The sequence below is a fragment of the Oncorhynchus mykiss genome, chromosome 12 (assembly GCF_057628025.1).
Source record: "Oncorhynchus mykiss isolate SJ-2025 chromosome 12, ASM5762802v1, whole genome shotgun sequence".
Taxonomy (NCBI): domain Eukaryota; kingdom Metazoa; phylum Chordata; class Actinopteri; order Salmoniformes; family Salmonidae; genus Oncorhynchus; species Oncorhynchus mykiss.
The window spans coordinates 43,705,033-43,721,552 of record NC_143033.1 but is presented as its reverse complement, the minus strand read 5'-3'; the positions used below and the strand labels follow the sequence as shown (position 1 = coordinate 43,721,552).

Sequence of the window (16,520 nt, the reverse complement as noted above, 5' to 3'; positions counted from 1 at the left end):
AGAATCAGTCTCTTTCTCATTGACTCTCCTGCATTTCCGGTGGTGCTAGGCCTACGCTGGTTAGCTTGTCATGACCCCACTGTTTCATGGCAACGGAGGGCTCTCACGGGGTGGTTGCGAGAGTGCTTGGGGAGGTGTTTAGGGGTTTTCTGTAGGTGCTACTACGGTGGAAAGTCCAGACCAGGTCTCCACCGTGTGCATTCCCCCCGAATATGCCGATTTGGCTCTCGCCTTCTCCAAAAAGAAGGCGACTCAATTACCACCCCATCGACGGTGGGATTGTGTGATAAATCCCCTGGTAGACGCTGCCCTTCCAGGAAACATGGAAACATATGTCTCCGAAACCCTGCATCAGGGGTACATTCGGTCCTCCACTTCACCCGCCTCCTCGAGTTTCTATTTTGTGAAGAAGGAGGGAGGTCTGCGCCCGTGTATTCACTATCGAAGCCTTAATCAGATAACTGTGAGGTACAGTTACCTGCTACGTCTTATCGCCATGGCGATTGAGTCAATGCACTGGGCGCAATACTTCACCAAACTAGATTTCAGGAGTGCTTACAACCTGGTGCGCATCCAGTAGGGTGCCGAGTGGAAGACGGCATTCAGTAAGACCTCAGGGCATTATGAGTACCTCGTCATGCCGTACAGGTTGATGAATGCTCCATCAGTCTTCCAGGCCTTTGTAGAAGAGATTTTCAGGGACCTGCACAGGCAGGGTGTAGTGGTGTATATAGATGACATTCTGATATACTCCGCTACACGCGCCGAGCATGTGTCCCTGGTCCACAAGGTGCTTGGTCGATTGTTGGAGCATGACCTGTACGCCAAGGCTGAGAAATGCCTGTTCTTCCAAAAGTTCATCTCCTTCCTAGGGTATCGCATTTCCACCTCAGGGTTGGAGATGGAGAGTGACACCATCTCAGCCATGCGTAATTGGCCGACTCCCACGGTAAAGGAGGTGCAGCGGTTTCTAGGGTTTGCCAATTACCTACGGAGGTTTATCCAGGGTTTTGGTCAGGTAGCGGCTCGCATTACCTCACTACTGAAGGGGGGACCGATACGTTTGCAGTGGTCGGCTGAGGCGGACATAGCTTTTGGTCACCTGAGGCCTCTATTTACCTCACGCTCCCGTGCTGTGCTGGCCCATCCGGATCCCTCTTTGGCATTTGTAGTGGATGTGGACACGTCCGAGGCTGGGATAGGAGCCGTGCTCTCTCAGCGCTCAGGTACACCACCAAAGCTCCGCCCCTGTGCCTTCTTTTCGAGGAAGCAAAACTATGACGTGGGGGACCGGGAGCTGTTGGCGGTTGTCAAGGCTTTGAAGGCGTGGAGACATTGGCTTGAGGGGGCTAAAAACCCTTTTCTCATCTGAACCACCGCAATCTGGAGAATATCCGGGCGGAGAGGAAACTGAACCCTCGCCAGGTAAGGTGGATCATGTTATTCACCCGTTTTGTTTTCACCCTTTCTTACAGACCAGGTTCCCAGAACGTGAAGGCAGATGCACTGTCCCGGCTGCATGACACAGAGGATCCCACCCCCATACTCCTGGCCTCTTGCCTGGTGGCGCCGGTAGTGTGGGAGCTGGACGCGGACATTGAGCAGGCGCTGTGTGCAGAGCCCACTCCCCTCCAGTGTCCCTCTGGGCGTCTGTACGTTTCGTCTGCTGTCCGTGACCGGCTGATCTATTGGACCCACATGTCACCCTCCTCCTTACACCCCTTATCCGTTCCACAACAGCCTTGGTCGCACCTGTTGGTGGACTTCCTTACCGATCTACCTCCCTCACAGGGTAACACCACGATCCTGGTCGTTGTAGACAATTTTTCTAAGTCCTGCCGTCTCCTCGCGCTGCCGGTCACCCTACGGCCCTACAGACTGTGGAGGCACTCTTCCGGCCTGAGGATGATTGGGGTCCTCAGTTCACTTCGAGGGTCTGGAGGGTGTTCAGGGAACGTCTGGGGGTCTCGATCAGCCTTACCTAGGATTTTCACCCCAAGAGTAATGGGCAGGTGGAGAGAGTTAACCAGGATGTGGGTAGGTTTATGAGGGCTTATTGCCAGGACCGGCCGGGGGAGTGGGCAGCGTTCGTGCCCTGGACAGAGATTGTCCAGAACTCGCTACGCCACTCCTCCACTAACCTCTCCCCCTTCCAGTGTGTACTGGGGTATCAGCGGGTTCTGGCTCCTTGGCATCAGAGTCAGACCGAGGCTCCTGCAGTGGACGACTGTTTCCGGAGCGCGGAGGAAACATGGGACACCACCCATGTTCACCTTCAGCGCACCGTGCTGCACCAGAAAGCCGGCGCAGACCGTCCGCACCGGGTTTACTGGGTCTGGCTCTCGACCCGAAACCTACCCCTCCGCCTGCCGTGCCGGAAGCTGGGTCCGCGGTTTGTGGGGCCATTTAAAGTCCTGAGGACCACTCCAGGAATCTGAGGTGCGGGAGGTTCCTCCGCCCAATCTGGACATTGAGGGGTCCCCGGCATACAGGCGTCGTGCGAGGGGCCTTCAGTACCTCGCAAGGGAGGGGTATGGTCCGGAGGAGCGAGGCTGGGTTCCAAGGGAAGACGTGTTGGACTCTTCAACGCTGCGGGAGTTTCTCCATCCGGATCGCCCTGCACCTCGCCCTCCGGATGGTCCCCGAGGCTGGTGTCGGTGCGCGTCAAAGGGGGTACTGTCACGACTTCTGCCGAAGTCAGTTCCTCTCCTTGTTCGGGCAGTGTTCGGCGGTCGACGTCACCGGTCTTCTAGCCATCGCCAATCCATTTTCCATTTGTTTTGTCTTGTTTTCCCACACACCTGGTTTTCATTCCCTCATGACGTGTTGTGTATGTAACCCTCTGTTCCCCCCATGTCTTTGTGCGGAACTGTTTGTTGTAAGTGCTTGTGCACATTGTTGTCTGGTGTGTTACGGGTTTTGTACCCATACATTGTTATTCTGGATGCCGGTGGTTTTTGTATTTTAAACTGCTCCGGTTATTACCCAGTTCTGCTCTCCTGCATCTGACTTCTCTGCCACCAGTTGCCACCCTTACACAGATAAAATACAGTAGGCCAACTTGTATTCTGTTCTGAAATACATTTTCTTCATATCATAATGTTTCTTTAGACATCCCTAAAATAAATCATGTATTTGTTGTGATGGTGTATATTCAATTGATTTATTTATTTTTTAAATGTAGATGTTCCAGAGGCGTGCATCAGTGGCTTGTATGCTGCTTGAATGCATGGAGATGTTAAACGTGTTTATGTTAATTAACAGTCAATTACTGTGAGACTGGCAGGCTTTTGCATTACAATAACCAGCTGACAACGTTTCATGACCACCGCAGCCCTGATTCTGAATACCGGTTTATTTGCTTGCTGATTATTGGTATTGGTTGTAAGTGGCCTGTAAAGTCAAAAATACAGTGTACAATACAAAACATTGTTTCTGGGCATTTAAAAACCCACTCCAGCTGTTTTTTTTTTACTTTTCCAGTTGAAAAAGAATATTCAAAGTATAAATACAGTAGTAAAGCAAACACTTAATTGGGAGATCTGCAATTGTTACATCCATTTTTGGACATTTAAATTCATGACATATACCTATTGATTCTTTAAGAATATATCTTGTAAATTCGTCATGATCTTTAGTTCAATGTTCTTACCCCATCAGGACCCAAAATGTAAGCTTGTTTTACTCCTTTGTTTGTAAACAAAGTAAGTCTAAATAAACACTTTATAGCCTCACAACATGGTTAAAACTGTCATTGTTATCTCATGGATGGTCTGTCCTTGCTTACATTGCTCTGTCTAGGAATTTGAGAGTGGTTACATTTCTCCAGCCCCATCCCTCAGCAATTTACCAAATCATTAATGGGGTGCCACTTCTTTATTGTTCAAGAAGTTGGAAATTCAAGGAGTTGGTCTGATGGGTGCACTCTGATATCATCGTCCTCCCCCTTGTGGGAAATATCGAGGACAAAATAGTAAATGTTCAAGAAATGCATTCTTGAACTTGTGAAATTGAATGGGCCTTAATTACAGACTTGTATGGGATCTGTAGCTATGAATAAAAATTTTAAATTATGAGCCTAGTTTAGCCAAGGAGAAGCACTGAGCTATATAAGGAGAAAGACAGGATCCTTCCAGGCTAGCCACGAATGGCTGAACTAATTGAGGGGTTGACAATGCTGATGGTTGACAATGCTGATGGTTGGCCATGCGTTTACATGTAAATTCTTAAAGAGAATGGTTGTGAACGACACTGATGGGGTGTAAACAAAGGGCTCTCTAGCATATTTCTATGCTGCAATATTTCAACAACTAAAAAATAGCTTTAAACATACATTAAAGACAGAACAAAAGGCCTACAACAGCTCATTAATTTACTATTTCAACACAGCCATTGCTTTTTGTTAGTTGTGTAAGGTGCAAGGCACATTCTGTTATCATTTAACAGATTCCCATCAAATGTGTACACATTCTTTCTTGTCTAAGGAATTGGATGTAAAACATTTTGACATCTGTAAATTTAATTAGGCGTCTGCTTGTTGCTGTAAATACACAATGGGTCTGTCTTTGATGACATTGTCGTTTTGTGATATGTTCTACCTTGTGACAGCTGTCATCAGGCCTGTGCTGTGAAACCGTTGTCTTCTAAAAAATAAATCTGTAAAGTACTCTAGAGTCATTTAAGTGTTTACAAAGGAAGCACACCGAGAATGACAAATACAAGACAGTGATGCTTGAGTTATTGGTCAGATTGTGAGTAAGGACACTTCCCCTAGCTTCTGTACTGTAGATAAAAGAGGTTTCAGTTTCAATTTTTATTCAATGTTTATATAACATTTTATATATACTGTTTCAGTTTTCACTTAATTTATTATTTCATATTTTTTTTAAATATAAATATTATGTTGAAGGCAGACAATTTCTATTTGAAGAATGCAATGGATTACATTTACAAAATTGTTCTTCGGCTTTCCCAATAGAACCCTTTTTGGTTCCAACTGCCAGGTCACAGTTGGAAATGAGAACTTGTTCTCAACTGACCTACCTGGTTAAATAAAGGTGAAATAAAATAAAAAATACATTTAAAAAGGGTTCTTCAAAGGGGTTGAAGAACCCTTTTAGGTTCCAGGTAGCACCTTTTTTTTCTAAGAGTGTAGATGGAAACCTAATAGATGGACCCAACAAAGCTATCAGCCAGCACTGAAGATTAGTGGTGAAGAATAGCATCTGTTCATTCTCAATTTCTTATTAAAAGCACAAAGCAAGTTCCTATGAGCGTGCACATAGCTATACATATAGTTATGAGTTATAAACAAGGGATAAAACACTTATTTAGAGGAAAATATCATTAAGCTTTATTACACTGAACAGATACAACCATCTCTTACTCATTCTCAAATAGAAAAGATACAACTACGCCTTAACATGCACAAATAGTTCAATACTATTACGTTCATTTAGTTTCTTACCAAAAGTCATTGACATACAGTTTTTGTTAATACTTTTGACAGAACAGAAGGGAAAAATAGAAAAAGGAAATGTACAATACCATTTCAATTACAGATAGCGAATAACTTGACAAGTTACGCTGAAAAACAAATGTGCAGCATATTATCTCCTGTAGTCAATAAACGAGGCAAAAGTATTTGAACATTTGAATGTTAATAAAGTTGATCACTTACAAATTCCTGTTCCCAGTTTGAATGAATGGGATGAAGATCATAATTTAGGGTAGAACACTATTTTGAGATTAGTGCTCATACCTCACACTTTGGTGCAAATATTTCATTGACATCATTGCATGGTTTACATTTGATTAATGTGCATATCTCAAATTATGATTTGTCCTGTGTGCAACTGCCAAATAGTTATTTGAATTCTGCAGTAATTGCTCCCCCCCCTCTCACTGGTTTTGTGGAAGTTACAATATAATTCAAATAACTATATGGCGGTTACATTTGCCAAGACCCACAAATGTTTACAAACATACGCGTTAGGGGCTCACTGTGGGTGGAAACTGAGATTGAGTAGTGTTCCTTTTAAAGTGCAAATACTTATGTGTCAGATGTTTTATCATTCTAGCATGACATTTGCACATGTGGTTGATTTATTGTATGTTTTTATTCAGATGTGTAATAATCATAGCAGAATGGTTAATGTTGCATGTATTTAATCTGAGAATGCAAGTTGCAGTGATGATGTCAAGGGAATCATGTGGAGACACTGATAGTGTCTTGCTCTTCTTTACAGTTTGATACATTAATGTACTTTATATGTTGTGAGGCTACAAAAGTAGGAACCCCCTTGGTTTGAATAAACATCACTGGCGTAGCACACACCACATAGCCCCCTCAAGCCGGGAGGGCCCACAAGCTTTGGGCGGGGTCCCCCGGAGGTCGGGCCCCTCAAATAGTATATGAAAGCGTCACAAGCCATGAAAGAAAATTTCCTGTAATTCTAAACTTATCTTTAAAACTGCAACATTTTCTTTCAACCTCATGGAAAAATGTGTAGAATAGTAGAAAATTAGCTTAGAGAAAGTTAGGACAATCCTTTTCCGGTAGGGATTATTATTCTTTTTTTACAGTAGATTTTTGGGGGGAATTTTGTTGCATTATTTCAGCTTAACATATATATTTAGGGCAATTTTATAAGGGAAACGATCTGACCTTGTGGGGGCCCTGTGAAACTGTGCTACGTCACTAATCAACACAATTGACATCCGTTTTTTTCTACTGTATGAATTATAAAATCACTGTTAAAAGTTGCCACGTTTATCGTAAGGATATTGTAACCTGAAATTATAAAAGAGACATCAAGAGTCAGCAAACTCCAAAACAATTGATATTGGAAATTGAAACATTCACATTATGCATTTCTAATGAAATTGCACCCACTGTTTCCAGATAATACTGTTGTTGTTGAGTGTGGTGTACTTAACCTGTGGACTGTGGTCCAACTACATTAATAATTTCAACAAAAAAAAGCAAACAAGGCACACTGCTAGCGTGATACAGATCAGGGATGGACAACTTTGATGGAGATGGGGGCCACAAAAAAATTTAACCCATCATAGGCCGCAGTAGCCCCCCCCCCGACTTGCGAGCAAAACATTTTAGTGGCCCCCCTCATGACAGCAAAGAGAAACAATTTGCTGACTTTCCCGTAATTGAGTGACTGCTGATGCGCAACCACATTTTTAATTGCAAATTAAATTGAGACCGAGACTGAGTAAAAAATAAAATAATAACAATATGTATTATTATTTATTTTGGGGGGTGTAGGTCCACAGACCTACAAAAGGCGGGGCAGGCCAGTTGCCCATCCCTGATATAGATAATTGTACCCTCTCTTTCAGTTATACTGCATACCTTTCATGTTTCATGATAAACATACTTCCATGTGGTATGACACTACAATACATAATTTTGAACTTAGCCAGAGAACAAATTACTTTTGTTAGGAAGTATAGCATTTTCCAATTGCATGAAGCCAAATGTGTGTTAATTGTTTCCAATTTAACAAGTTATACTTGAAAGTGGATCCCCATGGTAACTCTGACCCTCATTTTGCTTTTGGTTTATTTACAAACCCAAATCATGGATTGCTATCTGTGAAACCCTACTGTATAGTCATTTTTAGAAAATGAAACCTTTCGTTAGGTATGGAATTTTGGTGAACTATTCCTTTAAAATAATGTTGCAGGAAAAACGGAGAGACGGTTTCTGATTGTGTAGTAGTTGTGTTGTATTATGTTGGTTCTGAGGGGTATTACGTTCATACTGTTAGGTGGACATAATTGTTTTTCGCACACAGACATACTACTTGGTGACTTCCTGTGTGCCGTTTGCTAAAGGAATCATTAACAAACATGAATGGAGTCATGTAGAACAATGAAAAAATTTGTATAGATACTTATTACTTGCAAAACGCTGAGCCTTGTTACAAAAGGCTTATCATTTGACAATTAATAAAAGGTTTCCTATGCAATTTCTGTTTGTTGTTTATAGTTTTTTACATAATTAATTAATGCATACGGGTTCATTAACTATTAATAGACCATTAATAAAGCTTTTATTGACAGCATATGTACAGTTTTGCCGAGTACCCAGTATGGTTAAAGATTTGACACCTTTGTATAGTAAACTGGATGAGATTTGATCAAAAAGAGAAACAACAACAGCTCCCTAGCTAGCCAGTCATTTGCATATGTGCTGCTTAGTTTAGTTTAGTAATGTATGTTGACTCCAGGCATGGAACAGTTTAAGTAGATATGACATCGCTATTGTTGTTTCACTGCTGCTCTTAAATTACTTGTTATTTTTGTTTCTTTCTCTTATTCGTATTTACTATAATATTTGTTTTTAACTGCATTGTTGGTTAGGGGCTCGTAAGTAAGCATTTCACTGTAAGGTCTACACCTGTTGATATTCTGCGCATGTGACTAATACAATTTGATTTGATTTGTTCCCCAGGGATCTAAATCTATCTTTTGATCCTCTCTTTGTCATAACTGCAAGATTACAGTTTTGGCTAATACACCGTTCACAATCCTTTATACACAGATTCGCATTGAACTTTAGGTTTATGACAGTGTGACTGCACTTGTGTTGGCTAAAAAAAAAACTTTCCTTAGAGTTTTCCTCAAGTGACAGAGACGTTTATTTTGTGGATAAGTTACGACACTCTACAGTTCTTCATAAATAAAAGTGCAGAAATTGGAGAACTTTGAAGAAATACTCATCAAAGGGCCACTGTACATGGGTGGGGGAGTGGCAAGAAAAACAAAAGTTGATCCTTCTGACCTAGGAGACACCAGTCTTGATATTACTCATGTTTTACATATAAACATCAAGTTCAAAACCATGTGTATTGACAACATTTCATTTGATCCGTATTCATCCAGGAATAGTAAATCATTGAATGTTCTCTTTTATAAAACACAATGCACTACAAAACCTTAGTTTGTTTTCTCTTACTTTGCATGGTTAGGGCTCTATTCAATCAGATCCGCTTTAGCCGACATCCACATGGCAGTTGTTTTGGGGGCGTCGGAGGTGGAACTGTGTTAAAGCTGTCAAATCCACAACCGGCTCCTGGCATACCTAAAGTGGACATTGCCATCGGCTGCACGGAGTCACATTAACAGAAATCCCATGCAGCCTTGTTTACAAGGTCTAACGCTGGGATGTGAGATGTAATCTACTCCTCAATTAGGATGATAGAAATACTCATTATTTCATTTAATGATTTTTCAGTTTGAGCATAATTATTTATATTTATCCTACACTTTCTCATACACTACAGTGAGTATTGTAGTATTTACAGTTAACTAGAGTATAAATACTGTGGAAATGACTTCCCAAGACAGGGGGGCCAATTGTAACCCATTAAAGACTTCAAAATGACATAGTCTGAAGGGTGTCTGTGTGTGTGTCTACGTATGTGCATGCGTGTGTGTGTGTGTGTGTGTGTGTGTGTGTGTGTGTGTGTGTGTGTGTGTGTGTGTGTGTGTGTATACACACTCTTCTCTGCTGCTGCCTGATAACCAGGCAGTTTTGGGACGAGACCAACATGCAACAAACCAGGTGGTGATTGCATTGTGGGGTGGCTGTGCGAAGGCTGATCAGAAGTGACAGCTGTGACATTGAATGGTTCTTATTCATTTGAAAGAAAAGGAGAAGACATAACAGCTTGAGCCCCCCAAATAGATAGAGTTGATAGCGATACAGGGGACATGCCGATCCTCACCCTTTACTATTCAACCCTCTGATTGATAGAACACTGGGGTCAGGGCAAAAAAATGTAGTAATCAAATGGCAAGCTACATTTGTTATGGCAAATTAATTGTTTTCACTGGACATTTAATAATGAAAGAACTTTAGAGCCTGCATTTGATACGCATGTGATCTTAATTGGATTCAAAGCCTCCTCCTACACTTGTATGTTATTGTTTCATGTTGTGTGGGCCATCATGGGAAGTAATGTGTCACATAGTCAAAAGGACTAAGGACTTTGTTTTTACAGTTCCTAATTTATGGACAATGTAAAACTTTATCTTCAGCTGACATGTTGATGGACTCACTTGCATGTATGTTTTAAAGTACATTTCCTGCAATTCCACACATTTTGCCATGGGGCAGTTTTACAGCTAATGGGGTGGAGATACTTTTTTCAGTTTTAAAGCTAATTTCCTGCAGGTCTCCACAATTTGCCATAACTTATGCCATGTTAATGATGTTAATGATATCTGAGTGAGAGTGTCTAATCAAATCAATGGGGGCTCCCTTGAGGTCAGGGCCCCTGGGCATGTGCCCTGAGTGCCTGGTCGGTGTTCAGCCATGATTACTCCAAGTGTAGATAGCTGGCTAGACTAATTTACCGATCTAAAAATGGTTGGCTGACATGGCTAATGGAGATAAAAAAAATTCTGATGCACAACCAAATTTCATACTTGCACCTTGTGTATTCTACTATTTTAACTGTCAACAGTAAGTTGAGATCCCCGAGTTCCTTAAAAAAAAGTGTTTTGTTGTTGCTGTTCTGGGGCACCCTAGCAGCCTGAGTCCTTAAGCGACCGCTTATGCCTGGAGCCGACCCTGGCTATATCAAACAGTTAACCATGGAGGTAAAGTACATGAGAAACATTCTAAACTAGAGGAAATAATGAACGTGGTTCAGTGAATTTCTGCTAGGCTCTTTGCAGAATTTTTTAGAATTGATTGTGACAGTAATTTAGGTAATCAGGCAACGTCATTTGGAAACTGTTCCTAAATCAGAAACCTTTGTGTCTGTTCAATAGATATGCAGATATACACATCCAATATGCACACCAGTTTCAATGTTTATTTGAATAGGGCCTGAAACAGTGAAAGGACAGAAACCGACAGACATTCACAATTTTTCAATCCCTGGTCAATGCATAGGGCTAGAATGACTTCTGGGTTTATACTCTCTTGTTTTCTGCAAGGTTTTGCCATTTAAAGAGAGATCAGAACATTTGATCAATGACTCATTTCTCTTCACTTCTTGTAGTGGGGAGCGCAGGACGCATTTCTACATGTATCCTGTTGGAATCATGTTGTTTTTACTTTACCGTTTGCGGTTTGTTCGTAGACACCCACATTAGCTAAATGGGATTATGGGATGTCACTGTAGTCAGTGAGAGAACAAATCACTTGTGCAGTGAATAAACTGTTTTCTTTGCACATTTCTGCCTGTGTATATCAGTCTTGTCTGTCTCAAAACTTCCTTTTAAAAAGGCGTTAGCCAATTTCAGACAACTTAAAAAGCACTGTCATCATTTGTCTTTGACTATGCAGTTGTTCTCAGTGACAACCCCAAAAACTGTGTCAGTGCTGTTTATGCTTCAACAGTGCTTTTTTGCTGTGTATGGACTTCATTTGTCACAAATAATCCTTAAATATTTGATATTGTGTTGTTCTGCCACTGAAGTTGACATTGTTTATATTGAATGGTCGGTTTTTGTTATTATTCTGTTGCATACAACTGTAGAAATACAGTAAAATGAACAATCACATTGCATGTTTTATTTTTTTTGTAATTTACTTTAAAAAAGCTTATGTTATTGTACAGAGAACAAACAGGACAGGACACACCAGTAATCTGAATGTACACCTCAATATTTGGGCAAAACCAGTCAACTATCAACACTTACATCAACTTTTTGTTTCGCCTTTTTTACATACAAAAGGTTGGAGTGACACAAACTTGGTAGTACCATCACCTCAGATCAGCTTTCAGGTCGACCCTCTCCCTCCCCACCCTCCTAGATATGTCCTGTCTTCTGGGTTTTGTCCAAAAGAAGACATACCGCCAATGCAAACCCCCCAAAAATAAGAGCAAACCAACGATGTTATTGGTGGTTCCTTTTGTTCCATTTCTTCTTCTGGGACCAAGAGTCTTGTTGTTTTTCAGTGCTGATAGAAGCTGATGATGGCCTGTGTTGCATCAAAACTTGAGTAGGAACAAAAAGAAAACAGTCAGCAGTAGGCAGAACGAGCAGTGGGGCGATAGTGCTGCCCTGTTCACATCGTGCATCATGGTCCCAGGGCCTGTGGGGAAAAATATTTAGATATTAACTTCACAGTAAGGCATCTAAAGAGACAGTGCTTACCCCACTTAGCTCTCTTACTGTGTCTATCCCCCCTCCACAGCTAAAAAAGTGTGGGATCTATTGGCTTTAACTGACAACAAAATTGGATGTTGGCTTTAGGGCCTTTTCCTGGAAAGTAATCTAGGGGAAGGAGGACTGGAAAGAGGTAATCATCAGCAGTAACGTTAGGTAAAGAACCAACAAGATGCATTCCTCCTGCACATTGAATAGGACCTTTGAAAACTGAGCATATGCTCCATTAGACACTGACCATCTTAACAAAGCATAGCCAGGAACTCAAATAGCTATTTAAACACAAATCCATCATTCATATCAGAGATGTATACCCTTTGATGATCAAAAAGAAACATGCAGTACAAAACAAACAACATTCCCCAAATACCTTGGCATGTGAAGTGAGGAGCACAACTGAGGCTAGAGGAGATATTCATGATTATAACATTGAGAATAGAATAGTGTAGGATGGCTAAAATTGCTTCTTAATATGTGTTTTTGTTGAAGTTTGTTACTCTCTGTAAACTGCTGGAACGGCATTCAAAGGAAAAGTTGACAATACACTGTGGATTAACTGTAATGCTATCCTAAGAGTTTTAGAAGTTTTCTATGACTCAACAAATTTGTATACTGAGCTATTGTATTCTCTCAATAGCTATTGAATCCAAAGAGGCTCAGCTCATTCACATGATGTGCCTCTAGAGATAATCAAGAAGTTGGTGCTTTTTGTCCTATTCACGTCAACAATGTTACAATTAATTTATTAATGGCTTTACTCTACATTACAAAACTGCAAGTTTGGTTCACTGTGGATTTCCCCCCCACAACTATGAATAATACCACTGACAAACAATATGTACAGTATATGTCAGCTTTATACCCCACCATACAGACAGATCTACATTTAGGCCAGGATTCAATCAGATCAGCGTTAACCCCCAGTTACCAGCAACTGCATAGTATATAATTTATTTTGTTTAGGCAATGTCGGAGGTGTAACTGCATTCTGTAGATAATCTATAACCATGAAGTGCTTCAAAAGGCTGGTCATGGCTCACATCAACACCATTATCCCAGAAACCCTAGACTCACTCCAATTTGCATACTGCCCTAACAGATCCACAGATGATGCCATATCTATTGCACTCCACACTGCCCTTTCCCATCTGGACAAAAGGAACACGTATGCGAGAATGCTATTCATTGACTACAGCTCAGCGTTCAACACCATAGTGCCCTCATCTCTTCTCATCAATAAGCTAAGGACCCTGGGATTAAATTCCTCCCTCTGCAACTGGATCCTGGACTTCCTGACGGTCTGCTCCCCAGGTGGTAAGGGTAGGTAACAACACATCCACCACGCTGATCCTCAACACAGAGGTCACTCAGGGGTGTGTGCTCAGTCCCCTCCTGTACTCCCTGTTCACTCATGACTGCACGGCCAGGCACGACTCCAACACCATCATTAAGTTTGTCGATGATACAACAGTGATAGGCCTGATCACCGACAACGATAAGACAGCCTATAGGGAGGAGGTCAGAGACCTGGCCGTGTGGTGGAAGGACAACAACTTCTCCCTCAATTTGATCAAGACAAATGAGATGATTGTGGACTACAGGAACAAGAGGACCGAGCACGCCCCCATTCTCATCAATGGGGCTGTAGTGGAGCAGGTTGACAGCTTCAAGTTCCTTTGTGTCCACATTACCAACCAATTAAAGTGGTCCAAGCACACCAAGACAGTCGTGAAAAGGGCACAACAAAACCTATTCTTCCTCAGGAGACTGAAAAGATTTGGCATGGGTCCTCAGATCCTCAAAAGGTTCCACAGCTGCACCATCGAGAGCATTCTGACTGGTTGAATCACTGCCTGGTATGGCAACTGCTCGGCCTCCGACCGCAATGCGCTACAGAGGGTAGTGCGGGACCAAGCTTCCTGCCATCCAGGACCTTTATACCAGGCACTGTCAAAGGAAGGCCCTAAAATTTGTCCAAGAGTCCAGCCACCCTAGTCATAGACTGTTCTCTCTCCAACCGCCCGGCAAGCGGTACCGGAGCGCCAAGTCTAGGTCCAAGAGGCTTCTAAACAGCTTCTACCCCCAAGCCATAAGACTCCTGAACATCTAATCAAATGGCCACCCAGACTTTTTGCATTGCCCCTCCCTTCCCCTTCTTTTACACCGCTGCTACTCTCTGTTGTTATCATCTATGCATAGTCACTTTAAGAACTCTACCCACATGTACATATTAACCGGTGCTCCCGCACATTGACGCTGTACCGGTACCCCCCTGTATATAGTCTTGCTATTATTATTTTACTGCTGCTCTTTAATTACTTGTTACTTTTATTTCCTATTGTAATTCATATATCTTTTAACTGCATTGTTGTTTAGGGTCTCGAAAATAAGCATTTCACTGTAAGGTCTACTACACCTATTGTATTCGGCACATGTGACTAATAAAATGAGATTTTATTCAATCAGATCCAAGTTAACCTGCAGTAACCGACAACTGCATAGCATATCAGTGTTTTTGTTTAGGCAATGTCGGAGGTGTAACTGCATCGTAATTGTCAAATCTACAGGTGGCTCCGGGCATTATACCCATCGCAGACATTGCCATTGGATGCATTAGTAGAAATCCCATGCAGCTGTATTAGAAGATCAAACACAGGAATATGTGATGTCATCTAAACCTTGATTCGGCTGATATAAATCCTTATTATTATGTTTAATGATTTTAAGTTTGAGTGTCATTATTTCTATATAGCCTACAAAAGCCACATTCGTTGATGACAGGTGTATAAAATCGAGCACACAGCATTGCAATCACCATAGCTAAACATTGGCAGTAGAATGGCCCGAACTGAAGAGCTCAGTAACTTTCAAACTGGCACCATCATAGGATGCCACCTTTCCAACAAGTCAGTTCATCAAATTTCTTCCCTGCTGGAGCTGCCCCGGTCAACTGTAAGTGCTGTTATTGTGAAGTAGAAACTTATAGGAGCAACAATGTCTCAGCCACAAAGTGGTAGGCTACACAAGCTTACAGAACGGAACCGCTGAGTGTTGAAGCTCGTAGAGCGTAAAAATCTTCTGTCCTCAGTTGCAACACTCAATACTGAGTTCTAAACTATTTTTCATGGTTCGGGCTTGGCCCCTTAGGTCCAGTGAAGGGAAATCTTAACTCTACAGCATACAAGACAATTCTGTGCTTCCAGATTTATGGCAACAGTTTGGGTAAGGCCCGTTCCTGTTTCAGCATGACATTGCCCCTTTAAACAAAGAGCGGTCCATACAGAAATTATTTGTCGAGACCAGTGTGAAATAACTTGACCGGCCTGCCCAAAGCCCTGACCTCAACCCCATTGAACACCTTTGGGATGAATTGGAACGCCGACTGCGAGCCACGCCTAATCGCCCAACATCAGTGCCCGACCTCACTAATGCTCTTGTGGCTGAATGGAAGTCCCCACAGCAAGGTTCCAACATCTAGTGGAAAGCCTTCCCAGAAGAGTGGAGGCTGTTATAGCAGCAAAGGCGGGACCAACTGCATATTAATGCCCATGATTTTGAGCATGTGTCCACATACTTTTGTGTTTAAACTATAGCATCTTCAATTGCTATAATTGCATCCCCAGTGCACACAATAACACAAAAACATGTGCAGTATTAAACCGATATGGTACTTCAACAGTAACAGTAAGGCAGTCTTACCATAGAGGATTATACTTGCATTGGTGATCCCCATGGTGTTCAGGGCAACACAGGTGTAGTTTCCGTAGTCCTCTTCAGAAACATTCAAAAACATAAGCATGGATTGTTTACCTTGGTTCTCTATCTTAACCCCATTCAGTCCATTGAAGAGTCTGTAAAGAAGAAAATACGTTCTGAGAATGTTGGTGCTGGAATCCCATATCTACTGTATATGTTTATCCATAACAAAATCCCTATAGACGTGAAGTTAAAAACTACATCTTATCTCGATCAAATTTGGCCCATTGGGGGATATGGTGTGAAGGTGTAGTCCAAGGGTGTCAAATACATTTTCCCCCGGGGGCCGCATTACCTTGCCATCAATATTAGCAAAAAATAGCTCTCTATTCATTGTTTTGGTAATTTTCTATTCTCCCCTGACTGTCTAGCTATTATTAACAAGCTGGACAGTCCATTATCATTTCTAAACAGTTTTGATTTGGTTTAAGTCATTAAAAAAATATTGAGTTTATCCCCTAGATTGAATGTTTGAAACCCTTGGTGTAGGTATTTGTGTATGTCACAGGAGGTTGGTGGCAACTTAATTGGGGAGGATGGGCTTGTGGTAATGGCTGGAGCAGAATAGATGGAACGGTATCAAATACTTCAAACACACATTTTCCGTGGGTTTAATG

The 16,520-nt window shown here is 42.0% G+C and overlaps 1 protein-coding gene across 2 annotated transcripts in view; it reads right to left on the bottom strand.

Annotated features, from left to right (window-relative positions):
- Positions 1–11,545: 11,545 nt before the first annotated feature.
- Positions 11,546–16,520, bottom strand: part of LOC110537630 (opioid-binding protein/cell adhesion molecule) — a 406,128-nt gene continuing 401,153 nt past the window's right edge. For both annotated transcript variants that reach the window (XM_021623816.3, XM_021623815.3), the window contains 2 exons: positions 15,847–15,998; positions 11,546–12,073 (listed from right to left, as the gene is read on the bottom strand). In XM_021623816.3, the coding sequence (XP_021479491.2) occupies positions 11,970–12,073; positions 15,847–15,998 (256 nt within the window). In that variant the 3' untranslated portion in view covers positions 11,546–11,969. The remainder of the gene's footprint in view (positions 12,074–15,846; positions 15,999–16,520) is intronic.